This window comes from Condylostylus longicornis, unplaced genomic scaffold (genome assembly GCF_029603195.1).
Source record: "Condylostylus longicornis isolate FDR11 unplaced genomic scaffold, ASM2960319v2 ptg000260l, whole genome shotgun sequence".
Classification (NCBI taxonomy): Eukaryota; Metazoa; Arthropoda; class Insecta; order Diptera; family Dolichopodidae; genus Condylostylus; species Condylostylus longicornis.
The window spans coordinates 107,501-121,076 of NW_026578225.1; the positions used below are offsets into that span (position 1 = coordinate 107,501).

General features: G+C 31.8%; 1 protein-coding gene across 7 annotated transcripts in view; it reads left to right on the top strand.

Moving 5' to 3' along the window:
* LOC129616647 (uncharacterized) overlaps positions 1–13,576 on the top strand; it is a 122,960-nt gene that overhangs the window by 72,472 nt on the left and 36,912 nt on the right. For 6 of the 7 annotated variants that reach the window (XR_008697573.1, XR_008697572.1, XR_008697574.1 and 3 more), the window contains 7 exons: positions 5,928–6,296; positions 7,663–8,019; positions 8,083–8,245; positions 8,317–8,447; positions 8,551–8,662; positions 8,717–8,838; positions 8,904–9,105. Coding sequence is in view for 3 of the 7 variants with exons in the window: in XM_055532280.1 (XP_055388255.1) it covers positions 5,928–6,296; positions 7,663–8,019; positions 8,083–8,245; positions 8,317–8,447; positions 8,551–8,662; positions 8,717–8,838; positions 8,904–9,105 (1,456 nt within the window). In the remaining 4 variants the exon portion in view is untranslated. The remainder of the gene's footprint in view (positions 1–5,927; positions 6,297–7,662; positions 8,020–8,082; positions 8,246–8,316; positions 8,448–8,550; positions 8,663–8,716; positions 8,839–8,903; positions 9,106–13,576) is intronic. The other variant, XM_055532278.1, reaches the window with a different exon arrangement.

The window sequence follows — 13,576 nt, forward strand, 5'->3', positions numbered from 1 at the left end:
AATCATTATTAACATTTCAAGTCAAGTAAGCGAATTGAAGGCGGCTTCAAGTCAAGTAACATTTATAAAGACATAATAATAAGCTTGAGGCAGCCATATAAACGGGGTATAGCAGTACGCACCACATGCAGTGTATCTACCTTGCATATGTACGTTATATGTGTACAATACAACAAATATGAAATTTTATATAAGTACAATATACAAACAAGTTAATATATGTACAATATAACAAAATATGAAATTTTAAACTTTAATATGTCAATTGCTTTCATACATTCAAATTTTTTTACCTAACTTTTAGTGTTTTTTTTTTCGATCGGGGGAAATCATCAACAGAGAATCCAGGGCCGCTTACCAGGGTGCGGGTTGAAATACAGTGCCACTTTTGGTCACTTAAACTTTCAATCGTTGTTTAAACTAAAAATAGTTATTGCAATAACCATTAATATAAATTTGGCCAATTTTATGGCATGTAGCTCTTTTCCTTATTTCGTCTGTAATGAAAGGAATTTTGAAATCCCTCTGAATATCAGTATTACAAACGTACCAGGGGACACTGACAATATCGCGTAATACTCTGTTTTGAAACATGTAAATCGTTTGAATAGGACCCCATAGCTGAATACCGTACACCCGGACCGGCTTCAATATTTGATTGAAAATAAAAATTTTGTTGTGCGTGGAGAACCAAAGTTTACGGCCAATTAGTTAATTTACCCCTGCATACTTCAGTTCCAGTTCAGCCCTGTTTTTCTTGATATGCTCCTTCCATCTCAATTTCGCATCTAGTGTCGTTCTTAGGTATTTGGCTTTAATATACAGAATAGTAGAGTTTCTATTTTTTTGTTAGTAAAGTCGACGCATGAAGATTTGGATTAATTTAATTTGATTTTTTAGCTTTTATAACATTGGGAAATCCTATCGTTGGCCCTTTGTAGTTTATACGCAGCTTCGTTTACATGTTTTGCAACTGCTAAAAATGCTGTGTCGTCCGCAAAAGTTACCATCGTTATATCAACCATTTCCGGGATATCACTAGTAAACAGCAGCTACAAAACTGGTCTTAATATATTGCCTTAAGGCACACCCGCTTGTATGTTTTTAAACTCAAATTTGTCTTTTCCTTGCTTGATGTAAAAGACTCCTTCTGCCAAGTAGAATTCTATTATTTCCACGAAGTTTTTTGCTAAAATTCTATGCAATTTCTAAACAAGACCTCCATGCCATACTTTATCTAATACCCCCGCCACATCTTCCAGAGCTTTTTCAATAATATCCGTTATTCGATGAACTTGTTCTATCGATGAGTGTTGCTTTCTGAACCCGAACTGATGCGCTGGAATTATGCTGCCATTTTCAATCGCAGGTTACAATCTTCTTAGGTATAGCTTTTCAAACAACTTCGAAATAACTGGAAGTAACGATATTGGTATCTATGATGTCGTTTAAGTAAGCTATCCCAACTTTGTTATCATAATTATCTCAGTTACTTTCCAAGTTGCTGGAAAATGCTTCAGCTTGACTACAGCGTTCATTATTTTAGATAGGAATGATATCGCTTTTTTAGGTTATTTGCTTAAATATTTCGGCGGTGATTAAATCAAATCCCGGGAATTTTTGCACCCGTAAAGCTTTTATTTCCTTTGACTTTTCTATTTTGTTGAAGAATGTTATATTATGCGTGTCTGGAACATGAGTTGATCTGAAGCTCAAGTTGATATCAGATTCGCTGTTGTTCGGTGTAAATGATCAGCAAATATTTCCGCCTTTTTATTGTCGTTACACGCCCAATTTTCATCCCTTTTTCTGACTGGCGCCGAGTGTTCTATTGATCATTTCAATTTGCTTGTTGCTTTCTACAGCATGTATTTCCGGACAGACTCTAGAATTCTGGAATATTTCTGGACAGACTCTTCTTTCATATCTTTGATCAATCTTCTTAAGCTTTGTCATCTATTATTTAATATATCTGCTGACTCGTGTTTCCTGCCATCTTCTCCTGGTTCTACCTGTCTGGGGTAATTGTAACCAAATTTTTTTCTGTGCTGGACTTTGTGCCTACCAAATGAAGCACACATTTTGTATATCTTTCGTAAACTTTCCTACGGCTGCTTCCAAATCGTCTTCTGTTTCCAATACTGTATTTAAGTATATTCTTGCTTCTAAGTTTAGCTTAAAACTTTCGTAAATTTTTCTGCGGCTGCTTCCAAGTCGTCTTCTGTATCCAATACTGTATTTGAATATATTCTTTCTTCTAAATTGAGCTTAAAACTTGCGTAGTTCATAGTTGCGTTTCTTTTTTCAACACCTTCTCGCTCACACTAAGCTATTCTTGACAGAGGCGAAATTTTCTGGCACTCTTTTTGTTATAAAAAGATCCAAAAGATCAGGTGTTTTGTTAAGATGTGTGGGCCAGAAGTCGGCTTACGTGTGGAGTAAAATACAAATCCAGTTTCTCTTATAGCTTTTCTAAGCTTTCTGCCTCAATGCCAATGTTATCCTGGAACCCTAATCGCAGTGCTTTGCATTGAAGTCATCTCCAAGAATAAATCTGTCCCCCAACAGTTGAATCACTTCCTTGAAAATTTATTTCTTAGTGGAATACTTAGGTGGGTAATACATTTCTCCTAGCTGAAGGTTTTGCTCTGTCTCTATTACCTTAATTACACTCAGTTGTGTTTTTTATTTTTTACCTTGCAAATTTGGAAGGGCTGAATTTCTTCCTTAATGATAACTGCACTACCCCATTGCGATGGATTTTGCGAGGTGCATTACCGAATAGATTTTGCGACCGTTAATTTTCATTTCTTTGAATTTGGTACTGCATTCTGACACAAGACATATATCTATATTTTGTAACTTTAATATAGTCTTAGACTAATTTTATCTAAGAAACTCAGTATTTTATCCATTGTCTGCCAAACAATGTTATCATATGTTATAGCTATTTGTTTATGCTTTGAAGGCATATAAATTGCCTTTTGACTGGATGTCTTTTTTGTTGTCTTTTATCTTCGGTCTGCTTGCTCACCCTCGGAGTTTCTTGGTATCAATCGGAAGCTGGCTAACCTTTTGTGCAGTGATATCGGACTATGTCACACCACTTATTATTTTCACTGATGTGAATGATTTTGGCTGGCTTTTCTGTTTTATATCTTTCCTCATGTTTCGGCTTCTTTGTAGATCTTTGGCTACTACACATTCTCTGTAATTGACTGAATGAGATTTTGTGCAATTTGCATATTTTGGGGCGGCTGATTTTGGCTTTGTGCAGGAAGCTGTCAGGTGATTCCTGCACATTTCTTCTCTAACTTTTTTAGCAATATTAAATGCTGCGTGTATTTTGAAGTTCCTTTCTTTTGGCAGATAAGTCGGGTTCTATAATATCTTTTGGCAGATAAGATGGGTAACCTCTTGCAACCACTTTAATTGATCTCGTGAGTTTGTTTTCGTAGGTACGCCATTCGAGTTAGTTTTCATTTATTGTTTTAGTGAGGTTTCTGTAATCTGTCTTTTTCCACATTTGTCTTTAACTGTTCGCTGTTCAAAAACTTTCACCTCGTAGCGTATATTTTTTTCCTTTTAAACACTTGTAATCGTTTATGTTACTTATAATTACTGATGGAAGCTTGTGTTTTGCTTCCTTATCAGGCTCAGGATATGATGTTTCATTAACTTACAGTTATATTTTCTGAGGAGTTTTATTGATTGTTGTTACTTATCTTTGGAGAGCTTCCTGCTTTCCTTTTCTTTCTCGGATCCTTTTGAATTTTCCATTCGATTTTTTGGCTAATTCTTCTTGATTTCTAAGCATTTATCCGAAAGCACGTTGAAAATGCTTCCAGTCCTAGGCCTATTACCAACATTTGCGAAACTTTTATGAAATGAAAATAAAATATTATGAAAAGTAAATTTTGTTGTTCTCAAAATAAAAATAAAAAAATTCTAACTAACTTGATTTAATTTTATTTCAGTTCGGTGTTTTTGATACACTCGTTTGTTTACAATATTTTGTTTCTTTCTTACCTACACAAATCTTATTATTATCTATTTCTAAACAAAACTGGAATCTCTTGAGAATTTGGAAGTAAAATGTAAATTACAACTAACGGAATGACAGGAGTCGAACTATCTTTTGGGTTGATATACTTTGTTTGTATACCAAATAAAAAAAGAAAGTCCAGTATTTAAAAATACATTATAAAAAATTGGTAGAAAACCGTACACCTTCTCTCTCCCAATAATTCTATTTGTACAAAATTGTGAAAATAACATAAACTCCTATAATGTACAAGACATCTTAATAACTTTGCATTTGTGGGTATAGGATAATTTTTTAAAAATAAGAAGACTATAGAATTTACTTAGTCCACATATAAGTTTCGTGCGGGAATCTACATCGCTGAGCAGTAAAATAATTTATATGTCGTTTAACATTTAATTTAAATTTAAACTTAGTGAATATTTACATTAATTATTGACTTAGTTTCTAATTATTTATAGACTTATAATTTACATCAATTAAATTTTTTCTTTGTCATAATATATAGTATAAAACAAAGGTGAATTTTGAAAAAATAATTAAAAGTTTTTATTGTAAGCATATTTAAATAAAATATAATAGTTATTTGATTACCTTCATATAAATAGAAAAGCCCCGAACGTGTTGGGTTGAAGGATACAGAAGCAATACTCTACGAGAAAAGGAGGACGTAAATACTCTACCTACATTTACTCTTCCAAAGAACGAGGTCATCAGGGATAAATAGATACAAGCATTAAGAAAAAGGAATTGGCCGCCAACAAAATATTCAGCGATATGTATTCAATATTTTCCGTCGAAAGACGTACAACTTTAATTAATGACACAAAATGAAAAACTCCACATGATTCGTCGAGATAAAAATTATTTAACGGCGCAATATGTCCCGTTTTCCTGGAATAAATAAGAATCAAAATTTAAATTTCGGGAATTAAGACCAAACTTTTAATACAAGAAAAATAAAACATTTTTGGTATTTTTGTAAATATTTATAATTTTTGTTTTATTTAAAATTTTCATAATTTTTATTTTTACTTTGTAAGAACTTTTAATTTATTTTTTTTTGACAAATATAATTTAATCAATTACCTTTAATGTTAAGAATTTATATTTTATGAACAAACATTTGATGAAATACCTCTGTTTTGTTCTTAAATGTTACTAGTTTTAAGAAAAATGGATTAAAAATCTTATTTTTTTATGTAAATATGTTGTGTAGTTAACAGAAAAAATGAACTCAAACATTTTTTTAAAAACAAATTTTTTTAGATACTTACTATTTTTTTTTATCTACAAAATATTTTGTCACCTGTAATTTATTATTCTAGTCTGTACGAGATGAAATTTCATTTTTTTCTTTTTAAAACGAAATAAATCAATTTCTCTACATATTTTGCATTTAATCGTTTTTTATTTTTAAAACATCCCAAATCGCGACGAGAAATTCTAATTTATTGGCAAATGCCTAATATAATTCTTACCTAATATATTTCTTAACAAAATTTATAATGATCAATTTCAACAAACAGCAAGGCGTAAAGAGATGAGCTAAATTTTATATCACATGGCAAAGAGGAAAAAAACTACTATACCTTAAATGTTCTCTTACTAAGTATATTTTGATGTAAGTTAAACCATTTGCAAAAAAAAATATCTACGAAAAACTTAATCGACTGCGACAGCTACTGTGAAATCCTACTGCTTATGTCTTGTTGCTTGGACATAAGAACATAATAATAATATGTAAAAAGAAAATTTTGTTAATTGACATTAATAATAGAAGAGAAAATTATGATAAGAATAGTTAAATACGCTATAAAAATACTCATTTGTTTTAAATGAATACAAAAATATAAAAAATTTAAATAAAATATTCATTTAGATTGTGGTGGCATGGTGGAAGGTTTAGGAGGGGCGATTACAATGATGAATATGATTGAAAATGAAACTGAAATTAAATATTACGACTGTATATGGATCATTAAACCAGCTAATAATTACATGATGATGAAAACTCACATTTCTGTAAGAGTAGATACTTTTATTGGGATGGAGTCTAATTCAGTTGTAGAGCTTCGCCAAGGAACAATTTCAACAGCTTTGTTAATAGAATCTGTCAATTGGCCTTCTTCGAAAATAAGTGAAAAAACTCATATAACGCCAATTCTGTCTGGATTTTATATACATTTGAAAGGAATTTTTGGAAAAAAATCTCGTTTAGCAATTGTTTACAGTGTCTTTAATTACATGAGTATGATATTTTATAATTTAAGGTTCACCCATATTATGGTAGTCGTATCGCATAAAATGATAATATCACCTCTAAGTACTACTCTAGTAGATTAACAAGATAGTTAAAGTGCTACTAACACTGGCGTGATGGCAAATGTCAGAATCATGGCGTGTGCTATTTCTGTAAAACTTTTCATACGACCGTAATATTTGCGTTCTATATATAGGATAGACCAGAAGTAGGCAACCAGCGGCCTCGAGGCCGCATGAGGCCCTTAAGGCGCTTTGTGAAACCCCGCCCCGCCGCCTTTCGTATTTTTTAATGTCTTTTAAATATTAAATTGCTTTCAAGTAAAAAACAAATACAAATATATTATTAAATATAGTCTAACATGAATTAAATTTATTAAATAATATATTTGAAGTTGTTTTTGGATATTTATGTTTACTTATTTGCTTTTCATTGAATTGATTTGTTATTTTATTAATATAATTTTATTCATTTTTGTATGTATTTGTGTATGTATGCATAAAAAAAAATTGATTTCAAAATAAAAAAAAAAATTATTTCGAATAAAAAAAACTGAATTAAAAATTAGAAAAATGGAACTGTACAAAAGCTACATTTACTGGGATTAAAACTTATGCGGTAATAACTTATACCTCCTTAGTTATTGCTATTTTAGATTTGGCCTCCATTTATAAAAAGACTCCCCACCTTTGGGATCACGCCAAATTCTTTTAGTTCAAATGCATAAGATAAATAGAGAAAGGGACGAAATTTAAATTAATTTTAGTATAAAATAGTTTTAATTCAAAACTAATTTTATACTAAAAATTTTACTTTTTTTGTTTTTTGTATTGAATTTTTGTTTTTTACAGAGCAAAAATATTTACACATATGTTCTTCTAATAAAATTAATTAATGACAATCTCGAAATTGCCACAGGTTTTTTGTAATAATTAAACAAAATTAATAATTTGGTTTTAAATCTCTCAAGTTGCGTTTTAAAATCTGTTTCGGAATCTGTAAATACTTTAGATATTCAAAAAATTCTTTTTGAGTTTAATTTTAATATTTAAATATAGTTATATAAATTTTTTTGCAATGCTATAGAGCTTTTGCTAATTATGATAATGGGTTTATCACGATTTTGCAAAAATTATTTCGAAAAAATCGCTTTAAAACTTTCTTTCCATTATTTTTAAATTGACATAACCTAAATATTTTTCGCGTCCATCTATTTTCAATTCTACCAACCTTAAAATATTTTTATCGCCCCTTCACACACGAGTACAAGGAAAGGTGTGTTTATTATACCAGTGATGCGGCTAACAGAATATGGGTGATTGTGTACGTTAAATGCGCAACAGCTTTATTTTAGATTGTTATATTGGGTCAGAATTTCTCTGCCAGAACAACCATTGCTTATCAATTCGTTTACATTGTGATGGATTTGATCAGTGTGGGGATGGAAGCGATGAGCCTGAAACCTGCGGGAATCAAATATCTAACGTTCAATCAGATCAACGAGAGTGGTATACAAGCAAACCAAATTATTACTTCCCCAAGATCGAACAATACCCCGATCTGAAAACTGCTACTGGAATATTTGTAATTAGTACACTTGGTATTTTAGTACTTTTATCAGGTTGGATGATGATTCTTTATAGAATGGGTATTCGTGCGAGAAATCAAAGAGAACTTCAAAATCAATTACAAACCATAAGTGAGCTTTTAGGTAAACCTATTTCTTTAATTTCCATAAGACTTTACTTTAAAAAATTAATTTAAAATTCTAAAGATCGTGATCGTCAAGAAGATCAGACAGATAATCCACCAGATTATGAAGCTCCTCCAGAGTACGACGAAGTTGTAAAATTTAAAACGGGGACTGAAGGAACTTCAAAACAGAGAGGTCGGCGAAACAAAAGAAAGCAAAGACATAGCAAAGACCAAAAGAATCAGTAAGTTGAACAAACATTATAATTTGTAGTGAACTATTGCTTTTTAATTAAGAATACATAAATGTAAACAGGCTAAGTCGGATGAAAGACAAAGAACTTTCGCACACCAATGATTCTGCAAAAACTGACGAAGTTTCTAATATACTTTCTGACCACATGCAGTCATTGTCAAATATAGTAGTAAACTCCACTGCAACTTGTGGTAAATATTTTTTAGTTTAGAATTTATTTTTATTTAAAGATGTTTTAGAAAAGTTAAGACATGAACTTAAGAAATAAAAAAAAGTTAAGACATGAACTTGCAGAAAATTCAAAAACAATTGCGTCGAAAACAGAAGTTGACAGCACAAGCTGCGTTTTACCAACAAGACATCCCAAAAAGACCACCAAAACGAGCTCAAACGATCAATCCACTTCGTATGTTCGAATTAAAATATAATTTTTATATCAGGTATTACATAAATATTAAAGTATAAATGTTTTTAGCGCATACAGTAGCGACGCGTCGACGCCATTTGAGGAAAGCTCATCACCATTCGGCGATGATTCACTGAATATTTCATTAACTTTAACTATGTCAAACACTAAAATTTGTAAGTAAATTTTATACATGTTCATATTACAAAATCCGCGAAATTTATATTTTCATGTTATACAGTACGTGCGTCGAAAAATCACGAGTCGTTATACAGTGAAAAAAATAATCTTAAGAAAGCTTGGGTAATATTTGATAATGGACATGTTCAAACAATTCAAAGTAAAAGAATGAGGCTTCGGCATACACTTTCTTCGCCGGAAACATTTTTACACCATCTTCAATCATCCGATGATACAAATTATGCCAATATTTATAATGAAAGGTAGGCTTGGTGTTAACTTTAAATATTAAGAACTTGATAATTCTTTTTGAAAATATATTCGATACAAGTTATGTATATATTCACTTAGAAATACACAATAATATTTCTGAAAACAGAGATATTTGTATAAAATGCTAAAAATCGAAAGTTTTATCTGCAATATAGTCATGAGTATTATAAATTTTTATGTGTTGAAAGAAATTAACCTTTACCAGCAAAAAAGGAATACATTTTGTAAAAATTATATTACAATAATGTGAAACTATTCTAATTTTGAATTAAAACTAATTGGTGATTTTTTTCATCTTTAATACTAAAAAAAAGAGAAAAATCCCAAATTTGAAATTGTTGCCATTTATTATTATATCATAAATAATTTTGGGTCAAAAACGGATTCTTAACAAAACTCTGATTCGAATAATTTAAGGGAAGACAGTACATTTTTACCGCTACAAAATTATCCGTGTCTTTTGTCTTTAAAAAAGTTCCTACCCGATATTATAATAAATTCGCTTTTACTTTGTGTAAAAATTTGACCACAATGAAAAACAGTATCGAACAGAATTGCTCTAAAATGAAACAACAAATTTTAATTTGCTAATAGGACGACCGCTAATTTTCTTCAATTTTAGAAATCGAAGCAATAAAATATGCTTCCACGAATTTGGAAAATGAGCTATAGCTTTTATTTGATTAAATAGAATTGTAAATTGTTAATAGAATATCAAAAATTTTGTTAATTCGCTAATTATTAATTTCTAAAAGTCTGAAATGTACCATTTGGTAAAAGCTGAAAATGAAAAAACACTGAAGCAAAACATAAAGAGTTGCGAGATATTGGAAAAAAACATTGAGCTAGAAAAATCAAAAGTATATAGGATATTATGTATTTATGGAATATGTATTAATATTAACATGCACGTACATAATTTTGATGTTTGTTTTTTTTCGATGTTTTTATATTTGAAGTTATACAATCGCTCATTATGTATTATTTCGTTTAATTTGAAGATAGATGCCAGTAAAGCCCGTTGTGATACCCCCGGATCCACGAAATCCACCGCCCTCACGAGAACCAAACCCAGCTTTTCAGAAACCAGCTAAGACCCGTAGCATTTACATTCGCAAGATCGCAGTTAGTAAATTGACCCAAGAAATATCCGTCTTCTTTTTACTAAAGCCAAACACGAGCAAAGCAGATGAACTACCGTTTTCTCCTCCTCCTCGTCACAGCAGCTTCTGCAGGGATAGTTCGCAGGGCGGCCAATCCTCCTGGTGTGTTCGCCAATAAGGCAATGATCCGTTATGATCCCTATCACTGCTCTAATGCATCTTCGGTGAAGAGCCCATCTTTGATTAGCTTGCCCAATTGCCACATTGCGTAGCAGCAATGTGTGCATGTTCAGAAGCATTCCAAGGTCCTACTTTTCACCCTGAGTTACTATAATCATATTTTTCAAAAATATCTTCCCTGCTGTTTACTTGGATTCCGCTGTGTCCTGGAACCCAAGTTTCAGGTTAGTTTCGAATTGACCCGCCAACTCCTTGACTTGCAGTCTCGGACAGTTTTAGAAGTAGATGTTTCTGATTCGAGCGCCCTTGTTACTGCCTGGTTCTCGGTAAAGATACTGATTTTCTTGCAGGATATCACGTTGACCATTTAGCTGTCATTTAGTTCTGATCCGTCAGTGTGGAAATGGATAGGTTCAACTCACATGTTGCCTTCTTCTTACCAGGTTTGCCTAGGCCTAGACCTACACGAGTGGTTGCCTTTCTTACTCTTTCTGCAATGTTGGAGTCCTAAACAAGACCTTAGAATTTAATCTCCATGGAAAAGCTAAGCCTTGCCCCACTTAGTGTTGGCGGAACCACGCTCGGCACCTTATACTTTCTGCTGTAAATGACCAGTTCCGTCTTCTGAGGGTTCATTGCTAGCCAAATATTTTCCTTTGGAAAATTACTTTTTATATGTGCTATACCATTATATAGCACTGAAATGACATTATGAACTTAACGATTGAAGAATTAACATAATTTTTTTTTCATGTTTTAAAAGAAGCAAATTTTTCAGCAAAGTTGAAATTAGAATATTGAAGATTAAGAAATAGAATCAACACTTGTTCAAAATAAATAGTATAACAATAATTGCTTAGTTAATTGTTATACATGTTTCACTTAAGCTTAAGATGTCGCCAAAAAAAGGGAAAATGCATGTTTCTTTTCAGGTGAAAAATTTTACACTGGTGTAGATGTCTTTTAAATATATGGGTCTTTGATATAAGTTAACTTTTTATAGTTTGATCACATGTTATCTCGTTTAATATTAATTATTTCAATTCAGTTAAATAGCTAATCCGTTCAATTTGAAATCTAACTTGATAGTGGGATTTACAATTAATTTTTGTTTTTGATAAAAAGCTCTAGCTTTACAAGAAACTCGGTCCATCTGCCTGACTATTTCGTATTTGCGCCCCTAACCACAGTCGTATAAGTTAGTCCTTCGTTTACATCCGCAAATAGATTTGGGTAAGTTTTCAGAAATCTTTGCTTTTTTTGTGTATTCATTCCTGAGTTTTTCTGCGTCTGTTGCGTATCATTTGGTCTATTTCCAGTAATGTAAACTCTCTTGGTAGGTTAATGTTTTTAATATTTTCTTTTTTTTTCTGATAATAATCAAGTTACTCAAAATAATATACATAAATTATATTCGAAATTGCGAAAATTTTTATAGTTAAAATTTATGTTACTTTTTTTTAAACTTTGTCAAAATTTTCGCTTTTAAATACGATAATTCTGAAATTATTGAAAATATTTGGTAGTGAAATGAAAGTGAGGCAATGCCTTTCATTTTGGAAAAGAATAGCTGCTTGTTAATAATGCATAATTCTGGGCAAAAAACTTAAAAAATGTTGTTTTGGTGTTGAAAATTCAGGTATTCGCCTATGCCAGACAAATCAATTTGTTAAACGAAAGTTAAAAGTTTTTATGTAAAAAAGGAAAAGGAGTCTACAAGACTTCTTTTCCTGTAAAAAAAATGTTAGGTTAGTGAAGTATAATTGTTAGTAAATGAAAATTAATGGAAAATTTTTTTTGGATTTTTTTAAAGTTTTGACTTATTTCACTTAATTACTCTGAAACTAGAAAATTTGTTTCAGAAATTCTAAGGCCTCGTAACTCAAGAAAAGGGTCTCGAAAAGTGTCAGAGTCTCGGATAACCTGCGTATAGCTGAATATTGCCTAAGGCTTCAATCATTTTCAAGATTATAGATGAATGTGAAATTAGTCTATAGTTAGTAATATTATTTTTTATTTCAAAATTTTCAAAATTAAAAATATGTAAGTAATTTACTCCTTTAATAAATTTATTAAGGGAGTAAATTACTTTATTAGAATTAAGGACGATCTTATTAAAATATCGGGACAGATCAAATCAGATCTCATAAGTTGAAAAACGAATATCACGTTCGCGACATCGCAAAAAATTCTTCTGAACCCACTCAATCCTATTAATATGAATATTGTAAAAATGCGACCAAACTTGCGAGGGGTATTCAAGATAGGTACGATACGGAGACAAATGTAGGGAGTTTAAAATATGGGGGTCGTTAAACTCCCTTGACCAGCGTTTCATAAATCCCAACATAGAGCTTGACCTGCCAACCAAATAGTTGTAACGATTGGGGAATCATGGCTTATTATCAAAGTAAACGCCTAAGTCCATAATTAAATCAGCCCCACTAATAACTTGATCATTTAAAGTATAATTTGATATTATTGGCTATCTCTGCCTGGAATAACACATTAGCGCGCACTTGCTAATGAAGTTGTTACTAGTGCACCACCTGCGAAAGTTATCCAGATCACTCTGTAGAGAAACTACGTCATTTACAGAGCGAATGCTTTTGAAAATTTTCATAATCGTACAATCAGCATAAATTAACACTCCACTGCAAATCAAAACGGGCGCTACGTCATTAACAGCGATGGTGAAGAACAATGGACCCAGCTGACTGCCCTGGGGAGCTCCAGAAACAGCCACAAGCGGTAACGAGACCGCTGAACGAAAAAGGACCCTGTATTCCCTTCCGGAAAGATAAGAGTCAACCCAATTTACAAAATTGTTGGGAAAACCATATAACCTCAATTTCAAAAGAATTACGTTGTGTGATAAAACTTCAAAGGCTTTGCTGTAAATCACATCCGTTTGACACCCATCTTTCTTATTATTTAAAAAACAGAAGCAGCTTCCACCAGATTAGTCACCGTTGATCTCTTTTGAGAAAACCGTGCTGGCAACTACTAATAAATGGAATGCAGTGGGAGTAAATGCTATCATATATCACTGATTCGAAAACCTCTTTCGGAGTGGCCGAAAGTTAAGCAATAGAACAATAGTCTACCACATCACTTTTATTGCCCTTCTTATGAATGGGTCTAATGAAGGCTTCCTTCCAAACGGATGGGAATACTC